The sequence below is a fragment of the Procambarus clarkii genome, chromosome 37 (genome assembly GCF_040958095.1).
Source record: "Procambarus clarkii isolate CNS0578487 chromosome 37, FALCON_Pclarkii_2.0, whole genome shotgun sequence".
NCBI lineage: Eukaryota > Metazoa > Arthropoda > Malacostraca > Decapoda > Cambaridae > Procambarus > Procambarus clarkii.
In genome coordinates, this window is record NC_091186.1 from 24493409 (window position 1) to 24508623 (window position 15215).

The window sequence follows — 15215 nt, forward strand, 5'->3', positions numbered from 1 at the left end:
TTTAAATGGAGCCCCACCAAACGAGGGCATATGAAATCCCCAAAGAAAGGAACGCAGGTGCCCCACCCAAGTCCTCAACCAGCAGTTGGAAAGCCAGATAAATATGGAGGAACAATCAAAACACCTAGAAAATATGAAGGAGACCTCCAGACCCCAACTTTCTTTAACTTTCTGGTTCTTTCTGTCTGCCTATTATTTGCCTTCACTTTAAGGCAAATGTTTACTATAATACAGCTTGTTTATCCCTCCCAAATCTCTAACATAAATGCTGCCCAGCCATCTAACATACACAACAGTGGTGATGGCGGCAGTAGTGTTAACTAACACAATATTGATACAATCACCCCGTACCAGAATATGTGCAACAGCGTTCAATTTAATCACAAATATCTGCAGTGCAAAAACAATAAAATAAGTCAACTTACGTCCATCTTCAACCTTTCAACTTCCTTAAGTGCTTCCTTGTGCTCATTTGTTTTCTTCTCTAGTTCATCTAGTCGTTTAGCACTCAGTTCCCGTAGCTCTTCCAACTCGCTGTTTAACTCTTCCATCTGCACAAGAAAGATGGGGACATATAACTAAATTAATGAAAACTAACATTTAAAATTAAACATTCATTCCACAATTTAGAAAAGCAAAGGAACCACATGTTGTATCGTGGGAAGCAATGAACCAATATCATAAATTGCACTCGACTATTTGAGGTGTATGGCAATTTTCATTTTGTATGTATGACTGGACAATCTCAAATTTATAGTACATTATATCTAAACTGAGCAAGTACTACAACAATATATACAAACCGACCTGTAACAACATAATATCCATGCAAGAGAAAGACTAGATATACAGGAGATATTAACGATTCTTCGCGGCAGGGGATCGTATTCCAGGGACCTGCCCGAAACGCTACGCATACTAGTGGCTGTACAAGAATGTAACAACTCTTGTATATATCTCAAAAAAAAAGGAGCCTTGTAAAATAGCCCTTAATATGCACTGTACCCTAAAATAACCAAACGAGGTTATTGATACACACATTTCCTTTTTAACGTGTTTTCAAGCGTTCACAAGGAACGCTTGAAAATAGACAAAGGCAACTGATGCTATTCTTGATAGTTCAGCGATACAGCAATTCAAAAGTTCTATCCGATATGTTTAGGCAGTGCAGCAGGATTTAGTGTTTTAGCACTGCAGCTCAACATGCTTGATATAATCAGAATTGTATACCAGTCTCTTGGCATTGACAGTTTATGTAACATAAGCTACCTTCAAATTGGATTAATATCAACTGTAAACATGATGCTGTAAGTTGTGTCAAAATCTTTCACAGGATATATGTTTTCACACAAATTTCAGAGAATATATGAGATTATTAAACTTAATATGAATGTTTTAGTAAACTCTGTTGGCACAAAAGCACACTGTGTGTTTCAGGAGCAGAGAAGCATTCTGTGTAGTTACCTTACATTGGTTCCAGGGATTAACGTCCCTGCACGGTCTCTGACCAGGCCTCCTGGTTGGTGCAAATCGGCTAGTTATGCCCCTTATATTCAGAGGGAGAATGTTCAGAAGTCTTGGGCCCTGTGATGGTGAAAGAATTCTCTCTCAGCATACCTATTACACTTCTGCTTTTCAACAGCGCTATTTTGCACATTCTGTCATGCCTCCTGGTCTTTTGTGGTGTTCTGTGTGCAGATTTGTCGGCATATACTGTTTATGGCTTTTTCCAAGTCCAGTGTGGTAGCATGATACCTAATATATGATTTAATGCTGGTATCACATTCATGAAGAATTTGTTTGGATTATCAGTGTCTTCAATGGTTCCACTGAAAATGGAAACGAACTGTATTCTCAGTATTCCATTTATTTCCTTGTCATCTGTGAAAGTTCCATCTCTCTTACACAGGGGCCCAATACTAGATATAGTTTTTGCATAGGAGAAAAAGCATTTTGGATTCCTCATTATTTCACTGATGACCTTTTGCTCTTTGACTCTCCTGGATGTCATATGATTCTTGTAGGTTTAGCTCAAACGTTTCTATTTCATTACAGCCTTCCTTGTCGTTCTTGAGACAGGGTGAGGTATTCGAGATGTTCTGCGATTTGTTTTCTTCGTCCAAGAGAGAATGCCGTTCTCGTTCCAACATATCTTTTTCCTTTTGATAATTACTGGAGCATATTTCTAGTGCTACTGTACATATTTTCAAAATTTGTCAATCTCAAAAATAATACTCACTTTTTTAGATGAAATGGAGGAAGTGATCTTGCCACCACCTGGCAAGACCTCCCCTCCTTTGGCATTACCCGTAGGATTGACACCACACTCATCTTGCATCGCCTTCAGCTTTTGGCAGGTATCGGCCAGGTGACTTTCTACCTTTTCACAGCGTGACCGTGTCTTATTTAAATCATATTCCATATCCTCAAAGCGGTTCTGCATCTCTGCCTTTTCTGTATCCATAGCTTGGAGCTTTTCTTCCAGTTCTGCTACCTGCAAACATAGTGAAAAAATTCACCTATAGTAAAATCTCAGATTTTCAAGCAGTGGACATGGTTATACAAAAACAAATTACCTTAAAAAAAAGAAAATAAAGGGAATTTACAATAATAAACAGCAAATCTGAGACATTAAATTTAAACTGTGCTAAAGCTGTATTTATCAAATGTTTCATGTCAAATCAAATGTTTTGCCCAGTGAAATACAACAATTACCTGTTGTACATTAAAAGATATTTAAATATGCGTGTATCAATAAATTTAACATCTTTAAAGCCCCATATAATCTGAATACAGTATAACTAATATATCAACTTGATCCTGATCCATTTTAGGGAACACTCCTAATGCCATCTATTTATGCCCTGTCATACAAAAAAGCAATACTGTAACATACAAGAATGAAACCTGAACAGTACGTTGTCAGAATTTGGTTCACCTGCATGTACAGTAATAAAAGCTTATCACAAACTATTTGCATACCTTGAGACACATGAGATGATGTTTTTCATGAAATGAAAGATTTTGAGCATGGAGATTCTTGTTCTCCGTTTGAAGCTCCGAATTTAATTCCCGAACACTTTCTTCCAACACAGGCGGAGGCTCTAAAATGGGAAAGAACGAATACAAGTTATTACAAAACGTAATCACATAAAACCAATTTACTAATTTCTGAAATTTAGGGCATAAAGCAGTAAGTAGCCACCAGGTCATTATTAATTTCTATATGCAAGTCCTTAGCAAAATATTTAAAAATAAATGCTGAAAAAATTTAAACAGTGCTCGGGAAACAAAATTATTTTTAGAAAAATATTTACGTATGACCCCTTCTATAAATTTCATTTTCATAATTTGACATCAGCCACTCAGGTAGGCCAACTACCCTAACCACAATCTGATGGTGATAGGGGGGTAAGGGGGAAGAAGCGGGAGTGACTTTTTTAATCCCAAATATAAGGTGGGACCCAAGAGCCAAAGCTCAACCCCGCATGCACAACAAGGACAGTACAAAACAAACAAACAAACAAACAAACAAACAAACAAACAAACACACACACACACACACACACACACACACACACACACACACACACACACACACACACACACACACACACACACACACACACACACACACACACACACACACACACACACACACACACACACACACACACACACACACACACACACACACACACACACACACACACACACACACACACACACACACACACACACACACACACACACACACACACACACACACACACACACACACACACACACACACACACACACACACACACACACACACACACACACACACACACACACACACACACACACACACACACACACACACACACACACACACACACACACACACACACACACACACACACACACACACACACACACACACACACACACACACACACACACACACACACACACACACACACACACACACACACACACACACACACACACACACACACACACACACACACACACACACACACACACACACACACACACACACACACACACACACACACACACACACACACACACACACACACACACACACACACACACACACACACACACACACACACACACACACACACACACACACACACACACACACACACACACACACACACACACACACACACACACACACACACACACACACACACACACACACACACACACACACACACACACACACACACACACACACACACACACACACACACACACACACACACACACACACACACACACACACACACACACACACACACACACACACACACACACACACACACACACACACACACACACACACACACACACACACACACACACACACACACACACACACACACACACACACACACACACACACACACACACACACACACACACACACACACACACACACACACACACACACACACACACACACACACACACACACACACACACACACACACACACACACACACACACACACACACACACACACACACACACACACACACTCCGGTACTCCGGTGGATAGAGGAATACCTAAGCAACAGGAGACAACGAGTCTGTGTGAGGGGTGAGGTCTCAGATTGGCGAGACGTCACAAGTGGAGTCCCGCAGGGGTCAGTCCTTGGACCTATACTGTTTCTGGTATATGTAAATGATCTCCCAGAGGGTATAGATTCGTTCCTCTCAATGTTTGCCGACGATGCAAAAATTATGAGGAGGATTGAAACAGAGGATGATAGTAGGAGGCTACAAGATGACCTGGATAGACTGAGTGAATGGTCCAACAAATGGCTGTTGAAGTTCAACCCGAGTAAATGCAAAGTAATGAAACTAGGCAGTGGAAACAGGAGGCCAGGCACAGGATACAGAATAGGAGATGAAGTACTTAATGAAACAGACAGAGAGAAAGATCTAGGAGTTGATATCACACCAAACCTGTCTCCTGAAGCCCACATAAAGAGAATAACGTCTGCGGCATATGCGAGGCTGGCTAACATCAGAACGGCGTTCAGGAACCTGTGTAAGGAATCATTCAGAATCTTGTACACCACATATGTAAGACCAATCCTGGAGTATGCGGCCCCAGCATGGAGCCCGTACCTTGTCAAGCACAAGACGAAGCTGGAAAAAGTCCAAAGGTATGCTACTAGACTAGTCCCAGAACTAAGAGGCATGAGTTATGAGGAAAGGCTGCGGGAAATGCACCTCACGACACTGGAAGACAGAAGAGTAAGGGGGGACATGATCACAACCTACAAAATCCTCAGGGGAATCGACCGGGTAAACAAGGATGAACTATTCAACACTGGTGGGACGCGAACAAGGGGACACAGGTGGAAGCTGAGTACCCAAATGAGCCACAGAGACGTTAGAAAGAACTTTTTCAGTGTCAGAGTAGTTAGTAAATGGAATGCATTAGGAAGTGATGTGGTGGAGGCTGACTCCATACACAGTTTCAAATGTAGATATGATAGAGCCCAATAGGCTCAGGAATCTGTACACCAGTTGATTGACGGTTGAGAGGCGGGACCAAAGAGCCGGAGCTCAACCCCCGCAAGCACAATTAGGTGAGTACAATTAGGTGAGTACACACAGGAAAAATACAGAACACTAAACAAATAATAATGCTCTGTTCCTTTAACATCCCAAACATTGTTTACTAAATTACAAACCTCCTTCCAGTCCTTCCCCCTTGAGTGCCCGGGCAACCTTCTCATTTCGTTGATGCAAGCGGTCAAAAGCTTGCACAATTTTGGCCACTGCACGCTTAGACACCTGTACCCTGTTGACCAATTTCTCATCTAATTCTTCTCTGTCCCAGGTTGACAGCTGTGTCAAAAAGGAAGTAGTAGCCTCACTTTCATCTGAAAGTTAAGCGTGACATAAAATGTTGTCAGTATTACTTCACACACCGAATATTATACTTGAAAACGATAATGACATACATTATATCAGAATTCTACAAATTCTTAATTACAGTATTTCTTTATACCTTAGTTTTTATTTGTCTGTAAATTTATCCAAGCTTGCCTCGCTTAAGTGTTTTGCACATCTCTCTTAACTGTTCATGTTTAGTTATTATATTATTTGTCGACTGTAATTCTACAGCATTCTTCACTTGTTTTTACGGTAGAGTATTTATGAAACACAGTTACTTCACAACTTTCCATTGGTCATTCTATCTGATACCTTACAATAGAGACAAAAATAAACAACTATTAGGTCTTCCAAATTGTTAATTATAAATTCTTACATCATACAGCTTGTTAGAACTTACAAGTTTTGTATCACTCTGTGGTTCGCACTCACTTGAATCACGTACAAAAATTAACAAAAAAAATAACTAACCTGAAGTTGTAGTAGTGTAAGGAGCACAAATTTTACTACAGTATCATCCATGAAAGCATCAAAGTTTATACGCAATGAAAAGTTTAATTTCCATTAAACTGCATATTATAGAAAATAATCATTTCCAACCCTTTCAAGATGTTTAAGTGTTGCAAAAACTAATTTTTTAAAAATAAAAACCCTGCATTAAATGTAATGAAACGCCTCTTTCTGGTGGGCCTCAGTAGCTTCCCGATGCTAAAACCTGGACCAGAATATAGCCCACGCGCGGACTAAGGGAACCCGAAGATCAAAGATCACAGAGCTAAGGGAAAAGACCACCAGAAAGATAGTGCTCCAATAGAAGCAACTGCAAGGCAACATTTCAAACCCTGACCATAACAATGTAAACACTTTTTTTTACTGCAAAATCACAGCCTAACATCATCAGTACATCCCCAGATGGCAGCCTGAGCAACCCAAAGCATAAACCACCAGCCAACTCCTTAACAAACCACCCAAACTCAAAGGCATCCGAATTTCACAGGAAGAAGGGCATTGGGTGGAAACTGGGGGTTACAAGCTGACCTAGAGTTTTCAAGCCCTTGGAAGTCTGTTTTGTGATAATCTAAAAGATCTTTTGGCCTTGCAGATGATACACCATATTCTTCCTCTAGCTTTTTAGGTGCTCTCACCACAATGGCTAGAGGATGTGGTACCTCACCTGCAGTTAGCTCACATTAGTGGGAGGGTTCGTGATTTGAATGGCACTTCAGCGGATAACTCTCCCGCTGGAGACATTTGTGGATTGGCTGATTAGCTCTGGTTTATTTTGGCTCTTCCTGCTAAGTGTTCCAGTCCTCTTCAATTTCTAGAACTCCCTCTCTCTCCCAGATGATAGCAGCCTGACTTACTTGCAAGTAATTCAGGGTCCGATTACCTGTTGATTACCAGCAGTTTATTTCATGTTTTTCTATTTACACAGTCTGCCCTTATAGCCAGCCTTTCCTGGTGATTGCCTGGTCAGTGAGGCTGTTTATCTTATAGGCCAAAGGCCCACATAGCCATCATAATAAGGCTGATCCTGCAACAACAGGAAAAACTTGTTCAGCTCTCTTGAAACCTCCTGCTGTTGCTTCCAGTGATAGTTCTTATATTCGTTGGCAAGAGATTTTCTTTAAACATGCTTATAGCACCCCAACCTTCCAATCAGATTTATTTTGTAATTTCCATTATATCTCTCACTCCAGCTTGAGAAAAAGAAGCTTTTGAAAGTAGTATGACTTTTAAACAAAGCCAAAATATTAACTAGGAACATAGTTTTTTATCATTTTCACAAACCAACTCAGCCAAATGAGTCAAGGCGTGGCCCAGTTTGTGAACCTTCAGAAGTCTACTGTACAATAACATTATCTTGACTGAGGCAGATTATTTCATTAATTACTTTAGCAATTATTAATTTTTATATCAAAATTATTAACATTACCTCATATATAACTGAGTGAGAATGAATCATTAATTAATAATTGTATAAAAAGTTACCTTGTAATAATTTTTAATTAATTTGATCACAGTTTCAACAAAACCAAAATTCTTAGTTTTAAATTTTGCCAATAATATTTATTTTCCAATTCTAAATAACAAAATGTATACTGTAGTATAGTAATTAAGAATACACTGAACATTTCTCTTAGAAATATTTTGGCGTCACTCACTTCTTGTTTCAGCCTCATCAGCGGTCTCGGCATCAAAACGCTGCAACATGAGTCGGATATCTTCATTGAACTGATTCCAGTAACGGTTAATGACGGTCAGCACATCGTCACTTTGAGTTTGCCGCTTCTCCAACTGCTCTATTCGACTTCGGAGCTCGTCTTCTATTCTTTTTCTTTGCTCTAATCGCTGTGACACACATTACCAGAATGTAAGAAACACGTTACAAAACAGATATTATCAAGCAACAAAGGCCTAAATTGGTAGGATTTATTTCTTTTTTTTTTTGCTTTGATCAACATGAAAATAAATGCAATTCCAAGATATAACAGCAATAAAAAAAAAGTCCAATTGTTTTACGTCAATCGGTCTTGATGCTTCATACTAAATTACGCTACCTAATTTTTGCCTAAGTAAAATTTTGTAGTGCCTCTCAAGACACTGGTGCGGTGGTTGGTGTCAGAAGATACTTACCAATGGTTACCTATAAGGAAGGTCAGTTTCTCCAGTGAATCGACGCGTTTCTCGACACATTAGGCTAGTTTATCCCACCATTATAAATTTGCCCGACAAATTCTTCGTTCACTTTTTTTTTTAAATGTCCATATACTCAGATAATTGCCTCTCGCACACATGTCTTAATACATCTAATGCAGTACCACAGAACTTGTTAATATCTGTACTCATAAACTACTCATTAGAATTGGAGCCCAAGATGCTCATGTGCTAGTGGAAATGCCTAGCGTTTATCAAATGTGCAGCCATTCTTGCAATGCCATTTTATGTACTGTATACCATTTCCACTGTGTCAACACCTTTCTTCAGGCTGACTAGATACTTTTCTTGTAGTTAATTAACTTCTTATCACTTTCAGTATAAAATTCCATATTAATAAGGTACTGTATATTTATTCTTGAGAAAATTAAACACGGTCGTCCATTAGCTTACCATTTTCTCTCGATAAAAAACAAAATTTTGCAAATGTGCAACCTATGTACATCATGTTCCATCTTTTTAATAGAGTGATCTCTAGAGAATCAGTATCGCAACACTTTTTCCCTTGGGTTTTCCCTTGGGTTAGCTGGTCATTTGAAACTTCATCACATTTGCTGTCATAGTCGAAAAATGCTTTTAAATTTTGTTGACAACTCCAGTAATATGACTAGAGACAATGCTTGAATGACCATGCCAAAAAAAAAAAAACAATACATTTAGCCCCCTTAACTGAACCTGAGCAAATGGGGTGGACGAGAGTATAGCCTCACTCACTCTTGTGCACTTTAATGGATATACTGGATTTGAATCTAGGTCCCTTAGTTATGAGCAGATGACCTAGACCACTGAACTAACCACTAATCTATGGTTTTCCAAAATAATTAGTGAAGCAAAACTACCATTACATAAGGTACCTTACCATTAATATGTATATATGTTATCATAAAAAGGATCAAGATTATTTATTACCTGATAAAGCTTGTGGTTCTGGAAGCGAAGAGTTTTCATGTCCATCTCGTCGAGAGTAGAAATTGAGCCCAACTGAATGGGTTCAAACTGCACCTTAAGGTTTTTGGTTGGGGGTGCCGAGCTGGAGCCCCCCTCATCAAGAGCTCTCTTTGACATCTTGGTCTCGTGGAATTACCCAGGGTGAGACCTAAATGTTCAGAAGGGGGAAATATTTTTTACTAAATCCTTCCAATGGCAAATCTCTTAACATTACACGAGTTTTGATGGTGAATTAATATAAAAAAAAAAAGATCATATAACATATTGATCCTCTCTATCAGGCAGAATACCATCCTGGTCACCCTACTGAAAGACCTGGGAGCCCTATGAGGCAGCTTGTATTTTGAAAACAAAACCCCAAGAAATACTCAAAGACTAATTGTAACATAAGTATCATAGAGGACCAGGAGACATGCCAGGAGAACCTGACAGACCAATGACTAAGTTGTTATGAAAATGTGGACAATGACTACCAACGAAGATAATGTTCTTCTCGCAGATCCTTTACCACAGGAAAAACGAGACCACCCAAAGAGAATGGGTCTCACAAAACCACTCCTTTTTAAAATATGAATTTAAGCACAAATGAATGGGAAGAACAGCTGCCCACAGCCAACACAATTCCTGGGAGCATGAGGAAGGCATGAAGACCACACACAAACAAGAACCGTGAATATCTTGGAGCAAGCCTAATAATTGCAGACCCGAGTATGCAAGATCACTGCAAATGACCCCAACTAAACAGTCACTGCAGTTTACCAAAAGTCTTGAATGCCCTCACAGATTCACTGATCAGTGGTGGAGTTTGTCTAGAAATAGAACAGGACTGCAGAATGAGCCGTACCTGAGCAAGGAACTGGCGCGCCAAACCTTCACCTTGAATAAATAGGTCAAGAAACTGCCTCCTCAAGCTGACACCACTTGAGTAGGACCAAGTGCCACAGCCGTCAACCAGAATCTTACGACACCAAAGAAACTTGTTGAAGAATTATTAAGTTCACTCGGGCCCCAGTTTGTGTTATCCAGTCGACGTAACTATTTAAACAAGCATTTTACTTAATGAAGTTAATTGGTTTAGATAAGGTGTCAACATCCTAGTTGTAACACCTTGATTAGGAATGATTTAGGTTAGTGATAGACTAAACATCTATCTCGGTTCATACCAGCTTATAAAAATGGTCAGGTCAGTTTATTTCAAAGCAATATCTAGTAAGCCTTCCCAATGTTTATGGTAAGATGATGTAATAGCTCATTATTATGCATCTGTAATCTCGACACGCCAACAAGGAAAAAATAACCCATACGAATATTGAGAGGTGTCAAAATACTTTGCTGGAAACATTTTTTTGTTTGAAAGTGTTGCTAATAAATACAATTATCCAGTTTTGGTGAAGGTTGGGAAAACAATGCAGCAGTATAACGCTGGGACCTAACCTGGACCAAGTCTGGACCTAGTCTGATCAACCAGGCTGTGACTCGTACGTCAGGCTGCGAGCAGCCACGTCCAACAGCCTGGTTGATCAGTCCAGCAACCAGGAGGCCTGGTCGACGACCGGGCCGCGGGGACGCTAAGCCCCGGAAACACCTCAAGGTAACCTCAAGGTAAGGTAGTCTGGACTGAACCTGGACCGAGTCTGGACCTAACCTGGGACCGAGCTGGACAGAGTCTGGACCGAACTTGGACCTAGTCTGGACCGAGTCTGAACCGAACCTGGACCTAGTCTAGACCGAGCCAGGGCCTAACCTAGACCTAACCTAGAGACCGAGCCTGGCAGACCCCTGAGGAGGTGGTGGTCGTGGCGGCAGCAGGCGTGTACCGAGACCTCCGTGGTGGTGGTGGCCGGGTGGCCCAACCCACCCTTCACGCCCACCAGCACCACCCACCACCCACTCTCTGACCCCCAGCCCACCCCCCTGACCCACCATCACCACCCTCCCTCACCTTAGACGTACACTACACCACCACTGAACACATCAATCTATACGTCTGGCCTAACGTCTCAGGGGCAGTGGTTCCAGCAATGTTCTCCCCGCCTCTTATCCCATCGTGTAAACAATCAGCTATAGAAATTAGAAAGATTTGATTTTGATATTTTGGTCCTGGTTAATGTATATTTAATGTAATTAAGTATATTTAAAGGGGGGTGTATATCGTAAGGAATATATTATAATATAGAGCTGGTTCGTAATTTTGAATATATTAAAAGTCCAGTGATTAATTTCTCAATACCGCGGATCTGCCAGTATTTGGCGGCATTTTTCACAACCTTTAAAAATATATTTATCTAATCCTCTGTGTAACTTGCAGTAAATATAAGTATCCTATAATTATTTGATAATAATTATAGGCTTCTTGTAGATAATTATTATATATAATAATATATATAATATAGCTGATCAAATTTTTTTTGAACATCTTGCAATAGCAAATACAAAAATATAACAATATAACACATAAACCATATAGTAAAAGTAAAAATTTTTTTCGCTACAATTTAATTTGATAGCAAAAACGATAAATATATTCGTCTATCATGTAAAATTCAATAATAGTAAACTAGTCTTGCGACTGATGTCAATTGTCATGTTACCATGGAGACGGCGTCACTGTAGGGGCGGCTTCAGTAATATACAAACGTAAGTATGAAAGGTTTCTTATATTTTTGGGGGATTTAACCTAACTACACAGCAATATGTAGCTACCATAATTTATATGGCAAGTTATATAATTACGTACATAAGAGTACGTGTCACCCATACTACCATAGATAATAACATTTCATTCACTTGGAGCCCTATAGACGGCTCGAACTAATGACCCCCAGGAGCAGGAGACAGTAGCTCTGTTAACTGCACCACGGACAGCCCTTACAAAGGAAGGATTTCCAGAAATAAGTAATCGCTGCCAAACTAAAATTCTAAAGTCTATGAGTAGGTTGACCGTTTTCTTGTTAAAACGACAAGCAAACGGCCAACCTACTCATGAAAAACTCGCCAGACACCCAATAGAACGCCTTGAAAGAAACCAACGTCGTCTATGCCTTCACATGCCCACTTAGGGACTGTCAGCCCTAACGTCTCGTTCTAGGCGATTAACCATGCACAAACAACAGGGCTCCATCAAGCCGCTTTCAGTAATTGGCCTATTTTCGGTATAAAAAATCAGAATTTCAAACTGCGAATAGGTGCAGAGAGCCAGAATTTGGCTCCAAAATATGGCTCAGATATCGAATTTGGGATATTTGGGATATTTTGAAAACTGCAGAGGGGTTTGGGCAAAATGTGACCCACCGCCGCTTTCAGTAATTGGCCTATTTTCGGTATAAAAAGTCGGAATTTCAAACTGCGAATAGGTGCAGAGAGCCAGAATTTGGCTCTAAAATATGGCTCAGGTATCGAATTTGGGATATTTGGGATATTTTGAAAACTGCAGGGGGGTTTGGGCAAAATGTGACCCACAGTCGCTTTCAGTAATTGGCATATTTTCGGTATAAAAAGTCGGAATTTCAAACTGCGAATAGGTGCAGAGAGCCAGAATTTGGCTCCAAAATATGGCTCAGGTATCGAATTTGGGATATTTGTGATATTTTGAAAACTGCAGGGGGGTTTGGGCAAAATGTGACCCACCGCCGCTTTCAGTAATTGGCCTATTTTCGGCATAAAAGTCGGAATTTCAAACTGCGAATAGGTGCAGAGAGCCAGAATTTGGCTCCAAAATATGGCTCAGGTATCGAATTTGGGATATTTGGGATATTTCGAAAACTGCAGGGGGGGGTTTGGGCAAAATGTGACCCTCCGCAGCTTTCAGCAATTGGCCTATTTTCGGAATAAAAAGTCGGAATTTCCAACTGCGAATAGGTGCAGAGAGACAGAATTTGGCTCCAAAATATGGCTCAGGTATCGAATTTGGGATATTTGGGATATTTTGAAAACTGCAGGGGGGTTTGGGCAAAATGTGACCCACCGCCGCTTTCAGTAATTGGCCTATTTTCGGTATAAAAAGTAGGAATTTCAAACTGCGAATAGGTGCAGAGAGCCAGAATTTGGCTCCAAAATATGGCTCAGGTATCGAATTTGGGATATTTGGGATATTTTGAAAACTGCAGGGGGGTTTGGGCAAAATGTGACCCACCGCCGCTTTCAGTAATTGGCCTATTTTCGGTATAAAAAGTCGGAATTTCAAACTGCGAATAGGTGCAGACAGCCAGAATTTGGCTCCAAAATATGGCTCAGGTATCGAATTTGGAATATTTGGGATATTTTGAAAACTGCAGGGGGGTTTGGGCAAAATGTGACCCACCGCCGCTTTCAGTAATTGGCCTATTTTCGGTATAAAAAGTCGGAATTTCAAACTGCGAATAGGTGCAGAGAGCCAGAATTTGGCTCCAAAATATGGCTCAGGTATCGAATTTGGGATATTTGGGATATTTTGAAAACTGCAGGGGGGTTTGGGCAAAATGTGACCCACCGCCGCTTTCAGTAATTGGCCTATTTTCGGTATAAAAGTAGGAATTTCAAACTGCGAATAGGTGCAGAGAGCCAGAATTTGGCTCCAAAATATGGCTCAGGTATCGAATTTGGGATATTTTGAAAACTGCAGGGGGGTTTCGGCAAAATGTGACCCACCGCCGCTTTCAGTAATTGGCCTATTTTCGGTATAAAAAGTCGGAATTTCAAACTGCGAATAGGTGCAGAGAGCCAGAATTTGGCTCCAAAATATGGCTTAGGTATCGAATTTGGGATATTTGTGATATTTTGAAAACTGCAGGGGGGTTTGGGCAAAATGTGACCCACCGCCGCTCTCAGTAATTGGCCTATTTTCGGTATAAAAAGACGGAATTTCAAACTGCGAATAGGTGCAGAGAGCTAGAATTTGGCTCCAAAATATGGCTCAGGTATCGAATTTGGGATATTTGGGATATTTTGAAAACTGCAGGGGGGTTTGGGCAAAATGTGACCCACCGCCGCTTTCAGTAATTGGCCTATTTTCGGTATAAAAAGTAGGAATTTCAAACTGCGAATAGGTGCAGAGAGCTAGAATTTGGCTCCAAAATATGGCTCAGGTATCGAATTTGGGATATTTGGGATATTTTGAAAACTGCAGGGGGGTTTGGGCAAAATGTGACCCACCGCCGCTTTCAGTAATTGGCCTATTTTCGGTATAAAAAGTAGGAATTTCAAACTGCGAATAGGTGCAGAGAGCCAGAATTTGGCTCCAAAATATGGCTCAGGTATCGAATTTGGGATATTTGGGATATTTTGAAAACTGCAGGGGGGTTTGGGCAAAATGTGACCCACCGCCGCTTTCAGTAATTGGCCTATTTTCGGTATAAAAAGTCGGAATTTCAAACTGCGAATAGGTGCAGAGAGCCAGAATTTGGCTCCAAAATATGGCTCAGGTATCGAATTTGGGATATTTTGAAAACTGCAGGGGGGTTTCGGCAAAATGTGACCCACCGCCGCTTTCAGTAATTGGCCTATTTTCGGTATAAAAAGTCGGAATTTCAAACTGCGAATAGGTGCAGAGAGCCAGAATTTGGCTCCAAAATATGGCTTAGGTATCGAATTTGGGATATTTGTGATATTTTGAAAACTGCAGGGGGGTTTGGGGAAAATGTGACCCA

General features: G+C 40.5%; 1 protein-coding gene across 2 annotated transcripts in view; it reads right to left on the minus strand.

Annotated features, from left to right (window-relative positions):
- Positions 1–11651, minus strand: part of Bre1 (E3 ubiquitin-protein ligase Bre1) — a 35132-nt gene extending 23481 nt beyond the window's left edge. The window contains exons 1-7 of one of the 2 annotated variants that reach the window (XM_045754625.2): positions 11534–11651; positions 9553–9739; positions 8091–8277; positions 5721–5912; positions 2983–3104; positions 2240–2494; positions 426–551 (exon numbers count right to left, since the gene is read on the minus strand). In XM_045754625.2, the coding sequence (XP_045610581.1) occupies positions 426–551; positions 2240–2494; positions 2983–3104; positions 5721–5912; positions 8091–8277; positions 9553–9708 (1038 nt within the window). In that variant the 5' untranslated portion in view covers positions 9709–9739; positions 11534–11651. Of the gene's footprint in view, positions 1–425; positions 552–2239; positions 2495–2982; positions 3105–5720; positions 5913–8090; positions 8278–9552; positions 9740–11346; positions 11478–11533 lie in introns of those variants that run through there. The other variant, XM_045754626.2, reaches the window with a different exon arrangement.
- Between the last annotated feature and the right edge of the window lie 3564 nt (positions 11652–15215).